This window comes from Apus apus, chromosome 2, assembly GCF_020740795.1.
Source record: "Apus apus isolate bApuApu2 chromosome 2, bApuApu2.pri.cur, whole genome shotgun sequence".
NCBI classification, from domain to species: domain Eukaryota; kingdom Metazoa; phylum Chordata; class Aves; order Apodiformes; family Apodidae; genus Apus; species Apus apus.
Genome location: NC_067283.1, coordinates 132,658,274 through 132,675,943, shown reverse-complemented (window position 1 = coordinate 132,675,943; position 17,670 = coordinate 132,658,274). Strand labels below are relative to the sequence as shown.

General features: G+C 38.6%; 1 protein-coding gene across 2 annotated transcripts in view; it reads left to right on the top strand.

The window, feature by feature from the left end:
- RAD54B (RAD54 homolog B) overlaps window positions 1–17,670 on the top strand; it is a 61,319-nt gene that overhangs the window by 31,776 nt on the left and 11,873 nt on the right. For both annotated transcript variants that reach the window (XM_051610918.1, XM_051610919.1), the window contains 4 exons: window positions 7,667–7,867; window positions 10,597–10,884; window positions 13,252–13,414; window positions 14,049–14,274. In XM_051610918.1, coding sequence (XP_051466878.1) covers window positions 7,667–7,867; window positions 10,597–10,884; window positions 13,252–13,414; window positions 14,049–14,274 — 878 coding nt within the window. The remainder of the gene's footprint in view (window positions 1–7,666; window positions 7,868–10,596; window positions 10,885–13,251; window positions 13,415–14,048; window positions 14,275–17,670) is intronic.

Below are 17,670 nucleotides of genomic sequence, written 5' to 3'. Positions count from 1 at the left end.
AAATCTATTTCTGTGGACTTGACAGAAGCTTTCAGCTTAGTTCATTAAATTTTTACAGGGGAAGCTGGAGTCGGTTGGATTTTTAGACAGCTGAGCGGTTTAGGAAGAATCGTTGTCTACCATGGAGCTGTAGTTTTTAAAGTATATGCTCTCCATCCTCCCTCCCTGCAGTTAATATCCTTAAGAGGTAAATGTTTAATCAAATGGTGATGAGAGGCTTGTTCCTACTTTTTCAAATCGAGTACATCTACCATTTCTATTATTGTATATAGAAGGTTCCTATTTGAAAAGAAAATAAAGGTTACAATCTCAAGTACCCCAAACTTGCAAATACACACTGGCCCAAATCCAGCCTTCTCATGCCATTGGGTATAGTAATTAATTGCATTATTATGGGTTATGTTTCTGTAGGCTTCCAGGCCAATTTCAGTTCACAAAATGGACTGTGTCCACTTCGTGCGCCCCTTTCCAGTGCTTTCTTTCTACCTCATCGTTCAGTTACAGACTTGTGCCTTGTTTTCAGAACACTATTTAAGCTATTTTGAATTAATTAGCTTCTGTGTTGTGTTTTTTTTTTTTTCTCTAGTGCCCATGTATGTGAGTATGTGAGTGCTTCACAGATGTAATTACATTTCACAACATCCTAGTGAGAGACATTGGTATAATCTCCACTTTCTAGGAGATAATGCAGGATTTTAGGCACAGAGAGAATAAACCCAAAAAACCCCATTATTACTGAAGGTGCAGACTGAATCAGCTAGGGCTGCAGTATCTCACTGTTTTAATATACTGTACAATTAATCTTTCCAAACCACAAATTCCATTTACACCCGTGAGTGTTCACTGTTACTGCAAATGAGACGAATCACAAGTCAGGTGCTCAGACAAATGTTTACTGCTGAGGAGCTGGGGTTAAAAGACTTCCCTTATGACACAGAGGAGCTCTAGATGACATGAGTAAAATCCAGTTCTCTAAGGCACTATTCAGCTTACCTAACCACAAGACTGGACTTTCTGACCTTGCAGTCTTGGCCTTGTTCATCACACAGGTTTTGCAGTTTGCAGCCAAGCGGGTGAGGGATCACGTAGGCAGCAACAGCCTCTTATTCCTGCCGCTGCTGAGGAGTTCAGGCCTCTGCGCTGCATGAGCCAGAGATCCCACAGCAATGTAGTGCAGCGTGTTTTCTGTAAAGGCTTTCTCATTAATTCATATGCACAATGGAGCAGATTGTGTCACTGGAACAGTCTTATTTTGACATCTCCAAACTTTGCTCGACTTTATAACCTTAAAACTGTTCACTGAGTGGACACTGGGGCTTGGGGGGTGGGGTGGAGGTATGATGTAGTTTTGTACCGTGGGGTTGTAGATGTTAATCTTTTGGCTTTTAGAGCAAATTAACATTTCTAAACAGATTATTCCATATAATTTGATGTTTTCATCTATGCAAGACAGGCGAGGTTGAAACTCTTTATCTTTACCCTTTGGGATAATAAAGTGCATGACTGCATTAGGAGGTCACTGAATTCAGCATAGATTGTTAATATAGTGGCATGCAGTCTTTTGCCCAGTGAGTTTTGCACATGTTTGCTGGTAGCAAAGAAAGACTGAATTTTTTTTCAGGTTAAAGTGCAGGAAGTTCGAAGGGAACTTGAAGGAAAACAGCACAATAATCCAAGCTTTAGCTTCTGCGTTGCCTTTACCAACTCTTCCACTAAAACTTATTTGCCTGATTCTGGGTCCTCCACTGGTCCTAGACCTAGAATTTAGTCGCAGGGTACAATCAGTGAAATGAATCCAGTTCAAAATAATATACTTTGCACCTCAGTCTCCCCTTGCTCTCCTCCTCCAGTCCTACCCATGTGGAGAGCAGCTACTGAATCCCATTCTGTAAAAGGATGTGGAACAGTGTAAAAATTATAGTACTTTTCTGTTGTCTACCTTTAAGATTAGCTTGGTAGTCTTAACATTTGATTTTGGGAAAAAGTTGAACTAGAAGGATGGAGAAAGAGGAGTGGGCCCTCTTTACTAGCAGGTAGATAGTTGCTCTGAGTGCCATTCTGGGCTCACCTGCTTGACATCTTTTGTGTTGCAATGCTATGTTGTCCTTACCTGGCTTTTTCCACTCACTTTTCACTTTATTTTCCCTGTCACTGTGTCACTGTCTAATCAGCTTATCTTCTCATTTCTTCCTTCCAAGTCTTCATTTGATTTCTCTTGATGGCCTCCAGCTGTATGCTTTTAGTGAACTTTGAATTTTGAGGGACAGATAAGAGGCAGTCAGATTTTCTTGTCCCAGTTCCTGCTCAGAAAATCTCAAGCCTTTCTCTGTTGCATGACTCTTATACTGGTGTCCAGGCACAGTCTGACCCAGTTACTTTCCCCATCACTTTTCCTAAAATAATATTTTGTCTTCCTACTCCTTTTAGTGCCTGTTTGATTTCTAACCTTTCCCTGGTGTGCTCTGGTCCCAGCTCTGTCATACAGTCTTTTACCCAGTAGTCAGGTTTCTACAGATGGAACATGAGCCTTCCTTTCCAGTGGTAGTCTTTCTTTTCAGACTTCTTCCAAACTGCTCTTTCTTGTAGTCAATCCTTATCCCCTCTGCTGTCTTTCCCTGGTCGGTGTCAGGAGGGGAGATGATGTCTCTGAAGGAGAGAGACCAGGAGAAATTCCCTCTTGGCATGCTTGGAAGAGACCCAGCTTTGGTCTGAGCTGTGACTACAGAGAGAGCTATTCTCTGCCTCAGTTAGAGCATGTCCAGTGTGTAATCCTCAGGAAATTAAGCTGCAGGGAATGTGCAAACTGCATTTATTTCCAAGTGCTTTTAGCTTTCAGGAATGGAAAAAGTTTTACCCTTGCCAAAAGAAAAAAGTGCTGTCTTCTTCCCAGATTTTTTGATTCTTCATAGTATTGAGTTACTAGAGCTTCTACAATGAATACTAGTTTGTTGTGACTAAAACTTCATTAATCTGCTTGAAATATTCGTCTTACTGTGAGTTTGCTAATGATGTTACTATGTGCAAGATGAATTACATATACATTTTTTGTTTGAAAGAGGGACACAGAACACTGGGTTGTAATCAAGCAACCCTGAGATGTAATCCCACCTGTCATTGATTTCTGTGGTTTTAGGGCAAGTCAGCTGCCAGTTGCTCTCCTCATGGAAGTCTCATAAACGTGCTGTGAGAAGAGTTGTTACATAATTTTCCCTCTTTGAGGCACACTAGTGTATATTTACATGTTAGCTTAGTATTAAGTTTATCATTAGACTGAAATTACTTTGCAAATGAAGCATGGTGCTATCTCCGTCTCATATTTCTTTAAATATTCCTGGGATACCTTAGGAGTGTTTTTCCTTACAGATCTTTCATATGGAACAAGACATCTAACTACTATGTAAACATGTGTTCTCTAAATGGTACAAATTGATTTGATTAAGGAACTTTTTCATTACTTCCTCTGCTCAGAACACAGAGATGACGCTGGCTTTGTGGAGCAGATGGATGGCACACATGTAGAGGGGCTGCAAAGGCTGCAGCCCAGCACTGCCATTGAGTGATCAAGTTTCAACTGTGCTTCATTCAGAGCCCAAATCTCCTTTTACCTCAGTCCAGATTTTTTTTTTTTTTTTATCTCTGCCTCCACCTAATTATTCCTTAGTGCTACAGAGCACAACTTGAGTCAAAGTTGTCTTCTTTAAATTGTCCCTGCTACTGCAGGGGGGTTGGACTAGATGACCTTTAAAAGTCCCTTCCAAACCCATAAGCTCTATGATTCTACGGTCATTTTTGCATTGCTACTTCTATTTATTTAGAAGATTCAGAGCAGTCGAGGGGAAAACTCCCTGTTGTTCCATACATGTTTATATTGTGGAATTTCGGGTACAGAAGTGTTGGATAACTTGATCTGTCCCTTGGTTTCAAAACCAACCCCAACCTAACAGTAGCTGCCACAAAAAAAGGCAGCAGCCTCCCAGTCTCCTCATTCCAAACTGCACTTATCCCCTCCCTATATTGACTGTTGCTGATGGGATTCACTGAGCTGGCTTGCATGCAGCTGGCAGACGAGAAGCAGAGGGGGAGAGGGCAGGAGAGGTGAGCTGGTGGGCTTGAGCAGCAGCCTGCAGTTGGATGGGGTTAAGCCATGCATTAAACTGCACCTCAGGCTGAAGTGCCTAGTGCCCTGCCCACTGGAGCATGCATGTTACCTCCTTAGGTAACACGTACTTGTAGTGCTGCAAGCTGCAGTGTATAGTCTGCTGAAAATGTACCTTTGAGTTACCTTTTGTAGTCTTTTATATTGCAGCTGCCTTCTTAGTGCATTGGGAGTAACCTAATGCAATTAATCGATGCATTTCTCTAAATCCTGCCCATCAAAAACTGGTTAAACTAGTTTGCCATTGGAATGCTCTCCCATCTCCTGTCCTGGATCCTGTCCCGCTTTCTGTAAATCATCACCTTCCTGAGTCTGCTGAAACTTCCTCATATCAGCTAGGTTAGGTTTATATCTTGAAATTTAAGCCCTTGCTTTCTCAACCGAGAGAAAAAGCTTTTTTTTTTTTAATTTGTGGAAGCTTTTCAAAGCTTTGTTAGCCATGTCTTTAAAGTTCCCTGGCCCTTCATTCTAGGAGGAAAGACATGCCACTTGCTGGAGTTTATTCATGATTAGAAAACTGTACTCCCAGGCTGGGCTGTTTGCATTTGGGAGAGAAATGACAGGGCATGATCTTGTACTGTGGTGTACACATAGTTCCTGTTACTTATTATTTTCTGTCCAAACTGATTAACAGCAGAGCTCAGAATTTACAATTGCAGTTTATCTTCCAGGCTCTCAGCAATCCCAGTTCTATTTAAGATACTGTCTACAGTCAGTGAGCACTAAGGGTTTTACTGTTGAAACTTGCTCTCTGTACCCCCTGTATCAAACACTGAACTTAGTCCCTGTTTGTAACATACCAGTCTCATTTCAATTCCTGAAAAGTTCCTGTCACTGTATTTATCAAATTTGGATATTCTGGTATTGCACTGGAGTAAATCTTTGAAGGTAAATAGGTGTGATGCTGAATATAAATAAAAATGATAAGATAAAAATGTTGAATCCAAGTACCTAATCAGCATTGCTGGTGAACAGGTTTCGGTTTTCTATTCAACAAAATTCTGTGGAAGATAATTTTGAGATGATGTAATTATTTGTACATAAAAATATTTTTTTTTTTTTAAAAGTAAAATACCATAACATTTTGTCTGAAACCATGCTAGCAATTGTCAGCTCTGTTTCTAAATTATTTGCTTTCTTGTTGTTTTAAATGAAGTGGGCATGAGAAGAGTTTGAAGAATTGTTATTGACCCGAAAGTTAAACTACTGGTGATTTCAGATAGCACCATGCAGGTCCCCCTGAGTAAAAGAGCAATGACCATAAAACAGATCTTAGGGGTCACCAAACTCATGTGGGAGGTCAGTGGAGGAGACAAGGAGGTGGTCATTTGCTTATGGATGGTTGTCATTCAAGAGAGAAGAAAGTTCTGCAATGAAATCTCCAGTTCTTGCAGTAGCAGTTACTTAAAATCTTAATACGGGGAAAGAAGTTGCTGATCAAACTAAGATGATCAGTTTGAAAATCAGAGGAAACAATCTTGTATTTATCTTGTTGAATCATAGAAACTCAATATAGAATCAAATTAGCCTTTTGTATTTTTAGCAATCTCTGGGTTTTCTCTCTTGCCCCCCCTCTCCTCCTTCGCTTCTCTGAATCTTATCATTTATTATTACTGAAGATCCAATAGAGAGCCCTTTTACCTTTTTGCAAAACTGCAAGGATTTATTCTTGCTCTCTGGTTCATTTCCCAGGTTTCACCTACAAAGACTCCTTACATTTCAAAAAGACCTGCTCTGTTCTGTTTTTTCATACTTCTGCAGTGTGCCTGTTTTCAGTAGCTGCTCTGTTACCCCTTGAAGATGGGGGCATCTGTTGCATGAAACACTACAGGTGCTGGCTAATGCCCTAAAGAGAGATCCACCTATGGAGAATCCTATCTATGTTAGGCATTGTGTTAGCACAGAGTTCTATACAGACAATAACACTCTTAGAGAGCTTTGAGAAGAAAATTCTATTCAATATATATAGCAGTTTTCATTTAGACAATACCTTTTTAGTGAATGCTAGTCTGAAAAATTGCACTTGTTTTAGGCATGTAACTTAAGAGTTTTTTGCAGTTTTAAGAATATGTAGACTTAATGTAGGAGTGATAAAATTGCCTCTTTGTTGGACCATTATTGTGAACAAAAGCGGACTCTTGATGCTTCTCCTTTAAGTACCAGCACACTTTCAAATTTTGGAAAGGTTAGTCTGTGGCATAAGCACTTTTTTGTAATGGATTTGTATAGTGTTGAATCCCAGATGGAATCAAAGGAGCAAACTGATTTAAGCCTTTAACCAGCATGCAAGGGTATTTTAATGAAAATTAGTCTGATTCTCTCTTTGAAGCTGTGCATGTGCTGAAAAGGAATGCTACAGATATTCCTTTAGGTAATTCTGGGGCCTTATCTACCATTCCTTATATCAGATTGCTAACTCTTGAAAGCATGTGTTTGTTCTTAATCAATATTGTAATCAACCACTGTCTGTTCTATTATGATTTCTTAACCTTATTAACCTAAATATTTCTTATTAATATTTACATCCTTGACACTTATAATTAGCTAACTGCTGACAAACCTGGATCAACCGAGAGGAAAGCTGGGGAGGGGCTTTTTGTAAGGGCATGAAGTGACAGGACAAAGGGTAAGGGATTTAAACTGAAATAAGGTAGCTTTAGCTCAGACATTAGGAGGACATTATTCACTACAAGGGTGGTGAGAGACTGAACAAGTTGCCCAGAGAAGCTGTGGCTGCCCCCTCCTTGGAGGTGTCCAAGACCAGGTTGGATGGAGCTTTGAGCAACCTGGTCTAGTGGGAGGTGTCCCTGCCCATGGCAAGGGGTTGGAACTGGATGATCTTTAAGGTCACTTCCAACCCAAACCATTCTATGATTCTGTGAATCTAAGTCTAGTAACATTTGAGTTGCTGCAGACTCAAGAGATGGTCTGTTTCAAGATTTGCACAGTTATTTGTTTTTAAAGAGTATAGGGAACAGAGTGAAAATAATCTTTTGCATTGTTACAGTTATGGTTATTCTGCCAGTTCAGCTCCAGATCATGTTACTGCCCTCCTTTGCTCCCTTCCCTGGGTTCTCTGTTTCTGTCGTTGTAAAAGAACATTGCCCAACACCTTCTCATCAGGACTGTGTTTTCATTTTTTCCTGTGGTTGCTTCTTTTTTTTTTTTAAATTATTTTTTTTCCCCCCCCAGCCTTTCCTTTTATTCTTTGTCCACTTTCATTGCCTTGTATGTATGTCAAATTGGGAGCTCACTAATGTAGTAAGTAATGTGCTCTTCCTGGAAGTGCATACTTTCTGAAACAATTTAATGGTTCCTATTTCAGGATGAGTGCTGATGTACTATTCTGTCTCAGTCCAAACTTACCATGAGCAGCCCAGGACAGGAATTACACCATTTTATTTATACAAGATTAAATGCATAGATTGTCCTTGATTTGTTTGAAATACAAATGACTGTATGCTTCAGCAAGAGAACCTGAGATTCTTTGTTATTTTATTTCCCTTTCAGATGCACTGCATTTGCCAGCATCAGGGACAGCAAAGGAGGAAGCAGCTCAGGAAGAACCTGACTGCTCTGTGAAATATTTCAGTGTCGTGTGGTGTAAGGCATCAAAGAAAAAGCACAAGAAGTGGGAAGGCGATGCTGTTCTTATTACAAAAGGAAAGTCAGTAATATTGAAAGATATGGAAGGCAAAGACATTGGAAGAGGTACTGTAGATTTGCATACTTGTGTAAGTGAACAACTGGCTTAAAATTACTGTGCTGTGAATAACACAGACCAGCTCTTTGGATAATTTAGAGTACTTCATGCCAGTGCTAACCACAGGATGAAAACAGACTAGTTTTTGTTTTTTTTTTTAGAGGATGAGGGAGGAAACAGCAAGAAAGCTTTATATTTCTTACATATAAGGCAGATGCATGGGGGAGGCTGGGGCAGGCTGAAAAATGTATTCACAGAATAGTGAATGCATTATAGTGAATATATATAGTGAATAATATATAATACTGAATAGTCCAAGGAATGGATCTGAAAAGGAATGGCTGTACTAATTCAGCAGAAATGCCAAGTGAGGGATGAGTAATTGATTTTGGTTGCTCACATAATGCCTTGGACAAGATGTTAAAATTAGAGGAAAATATACAGGTAAGTTCCTTGTAGATATTCCAGTCAGTAGTATGGCAGGTGGGAATGTCAGAGGTTGGAGCTGTGCTTTTCAGCCAGTCAAACAGCTAAAAATACTATCTTTGTTGGAAAGACAAGCAAACAGCAACATTTTCCAGCCAAGCCAAAGTCAACTGTGTAGCAATTTTTAGACTTGAAGTTTAAGCAGCAGCTGCTGCTGTAAGACACAGTTTGGGTTGATATTGGTAGTTAAAAATAAGACTTGCAAACTATAGGCTGCAGTCAACTTGAAGCAGTATTTTTTTACTGAAAGCAAAGAAAGAATTAACTTTGCTAACTGAGCCAAAGATACTTTGTAAGGGAGGAGGATTGGTTAACGTTGCAACAAAGCAATTTGATCAATTTTAGGGCTGAGATGGCTTCTTTACTCTTTTGTTATGATCATGACATTGTGAGCCTTGTTAGGACTAGGCAGTTTTAGTTTGCAAATCAGTTTGTGACTTAGAAATTAATTTGAATTTATTTATAGCAAAGCAATATATGTACAGACTTGCTTGTTTTTTGAAAAAGGCAGAGAGAGAGTAATGCCTGGAATGCATCAGCCACCACCCTGTTGTTCTTGTGGGTTTTTTAAGTCCTGTCTTCTTGAATTAGCAGAAAATGTAATAGAAAATGAATATTCTGATTTTCCCTGGTAAAAGTATTAATTCCTTAATAATGTATTACAAAGACTTTAGTAAGTGCTCCCTGGTAATTTGCTGTATGTTGCAGAATCAGTTATTATTTCTGGCAGCAGCATAAACATTTGAGCTTTGTAGCTTTTGCCTTTCCTAAGTTTCCTAAGGGCCCATCCTGTCCCAGAATTAGACTCTTCAGGCTGTAATACAAAAGATCCTACACAGGGATACACCTGTATTCAGTATGCTCAGCTTGAAGCTACCTAGGGTCAGTAACAGAGAAGAGAAATGCAGAGCAACGGAGAAGTCATAAATGCCCTCTCCAGGCACCTCATTTAGGAAGCCACGTGCATTCTCTTGTTACCTGGCATTGTCAGCTCTTTCCTGAAAGCCAGTGTTCTTTCAGTAGGCAAAAAAGGATCACTTGTGTTTTTTGCATGTATTTAGAGGAGAGGAAGAAAAATATCTTCCATTCCCTTTTGGTCAGACCATTTTTCAGCACTTGCTTAGACTGTGAATCTCTTAAGGAAATTTATTCTCTTAAAGGAATTCAAATCCAGACCTTCACCTTCCAGCCCTTTAGGAAAGGCACATTCCTAGAAGTGGGAGACCTGAGCATTGTGAACAGCTCCCAGTCTTTTCATGTACTGTTTGTTGGATAAAACCTTGGGGTTTTTGCCTCTTTCACAGATGAGTGCTTTAACTGCTGGTCTGTGCAGTCATGCATTTTATTTTTTTGGCCCAACTAAGGACCCAAGCCTGTTTATTCAAAGTGGCACAAAATCAACAATTTGCCTAAAGAGTTTTTCTAAATTTGAGGTTGAGATGTGGCTTTAACCTCCCTGAGTTAAGAAATGAATGTGTATTTCTCCTGTTTCCTATGTGAGAGCTTCAATCACTAGAATGCTACTTAAAAGAAGGAACCACTACCATTCCTGCATCTTTATCTTATAAGAAAGTGGAAGCTACTACTGTATTTTGTAATGAGACTAATAGTATGTTGTAGCTGATCTGAGAATGCCCACCTGATAGACCCCCTAAAAGTGGCATAGAAAAAATCATCAGCTCCCTGATAAGTTTTTTTTGAATGAGCAAATTATTGAGCTGATTGATAAATCCTGGCAAAAATCAGGCTTATATATTTCAGAGCATATGGAGAAGTAAAGATTTCAGATGTGTATGAATCTTAGAATTATTTTTGAAGTAGAATATTCTGTCTAGATCCATGGAAAGAGGGGCTAATGTTGTTCATATTGGGGCATGAAAGGAAGGAAAAAGGACCTAGAATGGTCAGTAGTTCTGAGAAACTTTTAGGGCAAGCTGCTGTTTTTTATGATATGGAGCTGATTTTTGTGAATTCTCTTAACTGGATATTTGACATTCAGTAGAACTGATTGTGGATGATGATGATGGAATATTTGCTTAGATATTCTGGTACCTAATTCTGATTATTAGCACTGAAACACCAAATGTCAATGTTAAGGAGGGAAAGACTGTATGATTTCATTTGTATAACAAATCAAATGCTTAAAAATCAAATACCTGTTGACAGTTTTGTTTTTCCTTCCTGCAGATGAGTACTGATGTTAAGGAAGCAGCGGTTTTGTCCTAAGTGCTACATTTTAATTTTCCTTTAGGTACTGGATATAAATCTAAAGAGCTAGACAGTCTTGATGAAGGTCAAACACTGATGGTTGGAGGAAAAGAAGTTGAAGTGATGGGTGTAATTTCTGCGGAAGACTTCAGCAGTGGCAGGTGTTTTCAGTGTGGAATAGGGACTCATGACACAGTCCCAGCTGCTTTATCTCAAACCAATATGAAGCCATTTTCTACACAATTCAAAAGTGTCCATCAATCCAGTACTAGAGAGTATATGCTCAAAGATTCTCAAAGCTACAAGCCTCGCCACGATCCAAATGCTTTAAGTAAGATTCAGATTTTTAAGTTTCTTTAAGCATCCTCTGACTCTGAAAAAAGTTGAATGTGCAACCAAAATTTTCATCTTCTGCAATGTATTACTCAAGTATTTATTTCTGGCACACAGTATTAGTGTTTCTATCAACATCATGCCAGGATTTTAATGTGTGTGTTTCTAATGTGTGAAGTGCTCTACGCTGCTTGAAGTTTCTCATAGTCATTGCAGATGGCTGTGGAAACAAGTTAGAGTGGTTTCTGAGAATTTTACCAAGGAAGATGAGTTTATTGATCAGAGAAGCAGTCTGACACATGCTAGAAGTTCTAGATGAGTCCCAGCTTCCCACTGGGGTCAGTGAAACACTGACATAATGTGGCAGCACAGTGATTACAGTGGGGTATCAGTAATAGAGAAGTTAAGCCAGATTCAAATAATTGCTTCTGACACTGCCTGACCCTTCACAGCCAGCCAGTGTACACTGCCCGTACTCAGCCAGGTATATTTTGGAATAAAAGTTTTGTTTTATAATGCTTGAAGTGCCATGTGCTGAAGACCTACGAGAGTTCACAAATTGCATAGGAACAGGCTGGTTAAGCAGTTGTGTAAGAGGAATCCTGTAAACATTTCATAGCTGCAGGAAGTGGCATTGCTTATCTAAATGTTGCCTGTCAGTAACAAACCATTTAGGAGCTATATTCTGATGATGGCTTTGTTTTTCAGATAGAAGATAAAAATGAGTTTAAAGAAATGTTACTAAGCAGAGCAATGTGTGTTAAAAAAATGCAAGTTTGTTCTATCTTCTTATTATACCTCCATCCTACTTCTTACTTTGTATCCTGATACTATGGGACTTTTCAAAGCTTCTCCCTGGCTGCTATATAAATAGTGAAATCTTAATCAAGTGGTAACTTGTGACATCACTGGCCCTTTTGTAGAGCAGCGTTGTTAACACCAGCTTCTTGTCTGAACTCAGCTTGGTTATGATCAGCTTTCTGACATAAAATCTGGCAAAAAGCTGATATAGTCAACACTCAGCTTCTTTGCTGTTTCTGCACTAATGTGTCAAAAAGCTGCATTTTATTATAGTTGTCTCCTGTGACTTGACTTCTGGTGAATTTGTGTGCCTTCTATGAGATTTCCCTAGGCTATCTGGTATGGACAGCCCTCAACACATCAATAGATTGGACTCTCAGTAGTTAGAGTTGCTTAAGAGAATCACATAGTTTATTTTATGCCTTATTGCTTAACCTCTTTCAGAAGTAACAGAGATACTTTGCAAGACCAGGACCTTGATATTGGAGCTTTCTTAGGTTTTCATGTTGAGGTCTATGACTATAGTTGATTAGAATGCAGCTTCTTCAAAATGGACAACAGAGTATGGTGACAGAGCTGTAAAGCCGTGTCTTCCACGTATGAGTTCAAAGCTTTGAGTCCATTGCTTACCCAAGCCTTGTTTCTTCTCCATCTCTGAGGCTGTAAAATTTTGTAAGAAAAGCTATCATTTTGTCACCACTGGTACTTATATATATACACACACGCAATTTGATGTAATCCGTCAGAACTCAGTCCTTTGTCAGTAGGAAACAAAATCTCCCTAAATGATACAAGCCTTCAACCAACCTATTTCCATAAATAAATTACCAATATAGATCTACTCTACTGACAAACAAATACCAGCAGCTATAAATTGCTTTCTCATTCTCTCCTCTGACAATAAAACTTTCCAATGAAGATGTGTAGCATCAATATAAGCAACTCAGTATGGATATTGTCTAGCAAAATTATGAGGTTGGAGTTTGTAAGCAAATTATGTCAAGCAAAACTGTTATTCAGATGTAGCTGAATACTTCATGCTCTTTTAGCCTCCGTATGTCTCCAAACCTGTCAACTTCTTTTATTCATGCACTGTGGCAGTCTTTGTCAGCTCACTCTCAGTCCTTTCTTCTTTTTTTATTTTGACAAACCGTTGTCTTTTTATCTCTGTTTCTCAGGCAGAGAAGCCTTTCTGGGCAGTTACTAGAATATCCCCTTGAAATGTAGTGTCTAGACTTTATGTAGGTCATTGTTTATATTCTTTTTCTTAAACTTTCCTTTCAGAAGCCCTTTAGAACTTCTTATTTAACTCCGTGCATTCAAAGTCATCATGCAACATTTATTAAGTAGGCAGTTTCGCCTCATCATGCAAAAAAAATACTTGGATTTCTCAGTTTGTCACCTTTACCTTTGAGAAAAGTGCAAACTGTTTGGGAAACCTCTGTAAAATAATTTTTTATTTAAAAGGTTATCTAGATGCTTTGTTGGTAAATGCATTTTCTTTCTGACAATGCCTGATATATTAAACAGTATTTTTAGTAGTGCATATATTTTGAATTTCAAGATTCTCTAGTTATGCCAAGACCAAATGCAAGTCATCAGTGGACATTTAATAAAGCTGGTTTACCTGTGGTGGATGTAGTTGTGGATCCTTACATTGCAAATAATCTCCGACCACATCAGAAAGAAGGAATTATATTTCTATATGAATGTGTAATGGGAATGAGGTAAGACAATAATTATCCTTTTGGATTTCAATACCTGTAATATTTTCATGCCCATGTTTGCAATTAGGCAGTTTGAATGGAAATATTTGAGCAAGCATTCAATTAATTAATATTTGTAATTTTTCCCCAGTAAAGGTTGCACCAAAAGGCCTGTAAATTCTAATGCAAATACGAAGTCTTGTAAACATGGCTACAATCTAATCCATGCTAAAGAACACTGTTTTCTGGGATTTATAATTAATGTAATTCATCATTATTAATGTAATTAATAATTAAGGCAATTAGAGTAAAGAAACTGTTATACCAACCTGGAAAAAATAAATTCAAAATTGTTTTCCTGAGTCACAAGTACCTTTAGGCATATACAAGTTTTAAAAATATTAGGTAATAATTTTAATGCTAAAAGTGGATTTAAACTATTTGGTTTTGGAGGACTAATGCATTCATCTAGAAAACAAGGAATTTCTTTTAACAGTCTTCTGGTATAACTGAATTAAAACCTGCAATAGAGCATAATAAATATAAATGGGTTCTTTATACTTCAGAAAACCAACACAAGATTCCGTAAACCAGTTGCAAAGAATTACAGACGAAGTCTTTTAAAATGCTACCACTGCCTAATTATATCTTGCAGGGTTAGTGGCAGATATGGAGCTATTCTTGCTGATGAAATGGGCTTAGGCAAAACTTTGCAGTGCATCGCGCTTGTCTGGACTCTTCTGCGTCAAGGGGCCTATGGATGCAAACCCGTGCTGAAGCAAGCACTAATTGTCACCCCTGGGAGTCTGGTAAAAAACTGGAAGAAAGAGTTTCAGAAATGGTTGGGAAGTGAAAGGATCAAAGTCTTTACAGTTGATCAGGTAAGATTTATTTCATATAGGGGATTAGGTCATATTTTGTTCAGAATATAGGACTTGTGATTTTTTTATTAATATTTTTAATCCAGAGGCCAAAACAAGTAATTCTCTATTACTGTTGATTTGTAATACTTTTTTTCTCCTTCATTAAATTGTCCTTATGGACATTTAGCTGTTAGTAACCAGGTCATAACTCAAGCTCACCTGCCTCTGTAGCATCAGTCTGTCTCATCTTTCCTCAGGCTTCACCTTTGAAGATGTAAAAGGTGACATGCTCCTTTGTGTACCTCTTCAGTTTAGGGAAGAGCTTTCTGTTGTCTATCAAAGTGCACAGAGCATTTGCCTTGACTGATTTGTAATCTGTTTCTGTGGTATTTGCTTTTGTTCTCTACTAAAAACATTTCCCCCTTTGTTTTGGTTGTCTGTTTCAAGTTACTTCAGAAGTTTATTCCCCTTACTGTCAAGAATCAGGTTTCTGTAAGGATGATTTAAAGTCTCCTGAGTTAGCAAGCCTTAAGTGTCGGTGTTAGAGGATATGAATATCCCTTGTCTCTAGAAGAATGCAGAGGGGGTACAAATCTTAATAAAGAAATGGGATGATGCTGATTCCATTTCCCTGTATAGTGGAGCTCTTCCCACTGGTAATGACACTCTTGAGTTCCAGTACTGCCTCCCATATGCTGATGTTGTAGTTAATCTCTCAAGCTCTTTGGTATACCTTTAGGGTCTTGCCTTTATTTTTGAAACACAAAACTATCTCCATCCTTAGCTGCAAAGACTGAACGTTCTAGCATAGATTCTGTGCATCAGTGACTGTTATTGACCGCAGCAGGCAGGAAAGCACCTGGCCAAGTAAGAGGAGAGTTCGAGGAGTGAGGCTGTCACATCATTGGCTGAGGTCTTTCTCCGGAGGAGAGCCACATCTTGCTCTGATTGATTATCCAGTAAGGATTTCTTGCTATGCAAATTTTCCCATCAATATCTCAGTCAGAGGTTTGGGTCTGCTCAGGACCAGCATTTGTGAAGCTGTGAACAGGAGACTTGCTTATGCCTTCATTAGCCTTCAGATTCAAACTCTGTTTTTTATAATTTGTCATCCAGTATTTATTTTCCTAAGACTTTTGCCCATATGGAGTGGGTATTTATAGCAGAAAGAGAAGTTGTTTAACAAACTGTGGCTTCTGTATGAAAATTCAGCAATCTGCTGTACCCGTACTTTTTCCTTGTCCTCTACATTTGAATTGTGCCAGGGGGAAGAAATGGAGAACTTACAGTACCTGTGTTCATGCTTGCAAGAGAGATACATGTTTATTTTCCAAAGTGACTTTTTAATCTGATGATTCCACTGCAGTAGATTGAAGAAACAGTACTTTGTTGTAAAGACGATCTGATTCTCACATCGAGATTTACTTTTAATTTTTTTTGCATTATCTTTATATCTGCATGGAAGACTGAATATTTCAGAGGAAATGGAAGTTTTCAACCTGTTTTTAAACTCTTTTGTAGGGCATACAAATTTTTGCAACAATAGTTATTTCTTTGAACGCTACTCATTATTGTCAAACGCTTGAAATCACTGAACCTACTCGTCTCCCACTGAGGACAATTCACATGAAATAGGTGCTCTTCATTAGCTTTTCTTAGTAACATGTTTCAAGATGTGGAAGAGAAGCAAACTGACTTGTCAGGAACTGTAATGTAATATAGGTTAGGAAGAGATATATAGAGATATATAGAAGTTTCTAAAAGAAGTGAATGCAAGGCAAAATATAATATGGCAACATTTTAACTCGAAACCTGAATTTGCTGACAGTTGCTATGACCCAAAATGACAGTAGCTTTTATTTTATTTTAATTTAAATAACTTTAATATTCTTTCTCATCTCATGGAAACCATTTGGATTGAGGACACTCAGAAGCTTTTATGATTGTGTTCCCAACTAGCAAGGAATACATTGTCATGCAAAAAAAAGACACAATATGACTTGCCTGGTGTATAATGAGGTATTTAAAAATAATTTACTGTCGGTCTTCTCCAGAAAAACAGCAATTACCATACTGTTATTTCTCCAGCATAACTTAAAAAGAAGAACTTGTCTCAGAGGTTTTTTCTGTTCTTGCCTATAAGGAATACATTCAAAGAAACAGCACACTTATTAAAATGTGTTAGGCATGGTTTCCTCATTTTCACACTGTAAGACTGAGAACTGATCCTAACCCTTCAGTAACAGACTCTTCAAAAAAACAGGATGTTATCTGAGTTTAAAATGTGCTTAAAGTTTACTTCTGTTAAAAGGGAAAGGTCATGTAGAGGATATTGCTTTTAAAATGAAGGCATCCCCACAAATGTTGCATTTAGGTCTCGTTAATCCATGTTACTGGCATATGAGACGTGTTTGAGAGAATAACTACTTTATCTGTTTGCAGACTATCACTTCTACTGGGGTTGGTTTAGTTTGGTTTTTAAGTCAAAGTATCTGGAGAATTAATTAATTCAAGGTTCACAGTGCTTCATGATTCAGCATTTTTTAATTTTCCACTTCATCGGCTACACTGGATTTGGACCAGTGCAAAGAAAGGTCTGTTCAATGATTAAGTCTGGGACATTATGATGCTCTAATAGTAATTGAAAATTGCTCCATATGTGGCTCCAGGCAACTTGCTTAAACCTGTCAAGTCGCTTTGGGTAACTGAAAATGGAGGCTATAATATATATATACCTTGCAGCCAGTGAGAGGATAAATTAATTACTTGAAAGTAGCTTGTAAATGTATTTTAATTTTTAGTCCATCCTCCACTGCTGTTATATACAGCAGGAAATATATTATATTTAGCTTCAAGTGACTTATAATACACCAGGACTCTCCTGCTTTTTTTTTTAAAGGGGTTCAAACAGTCCAGAAGACTTTTATTTACCAGGGGATGGACATTGGAGTAAAATTCCCCAGTGCGCCCACCACTTTCCCTGTAGTTTCAGCTCACACCCAGAAAGCATAGGAAAACAAAATTATTTCTGAACCCTGAGCATCTCTTGATGCTTGGCCATCCCTTCTGTCTTCAGGACTGCAGTGTGGGGCCTCAATACTGGCGCAACATTGGTTGTCGCCTACAGGGCCCCTTCTGTGTCTCTCTTCCTGCGTTGGGAAGTTCTCTGTTCCTATTTTGAATCTGGCACTAAAAATAATGGCCAGAAAACTGGCAGGAAACTACAGTCCTGGAATCAACAGGACTGCTCAGTTCAAACACCTGAGGAAATGGGTGTGTGCCCTTGCCACCGGCTCCTCACTACTCCTTGCCTCCTCTGACATGTGCTGGGCCTTTTCGTGAGCAGCATGTGGAGACTGATCTACCACAAGGTACTTTGTGAGATTAATGTGCCAGGTTTGGCCCACAGATTTA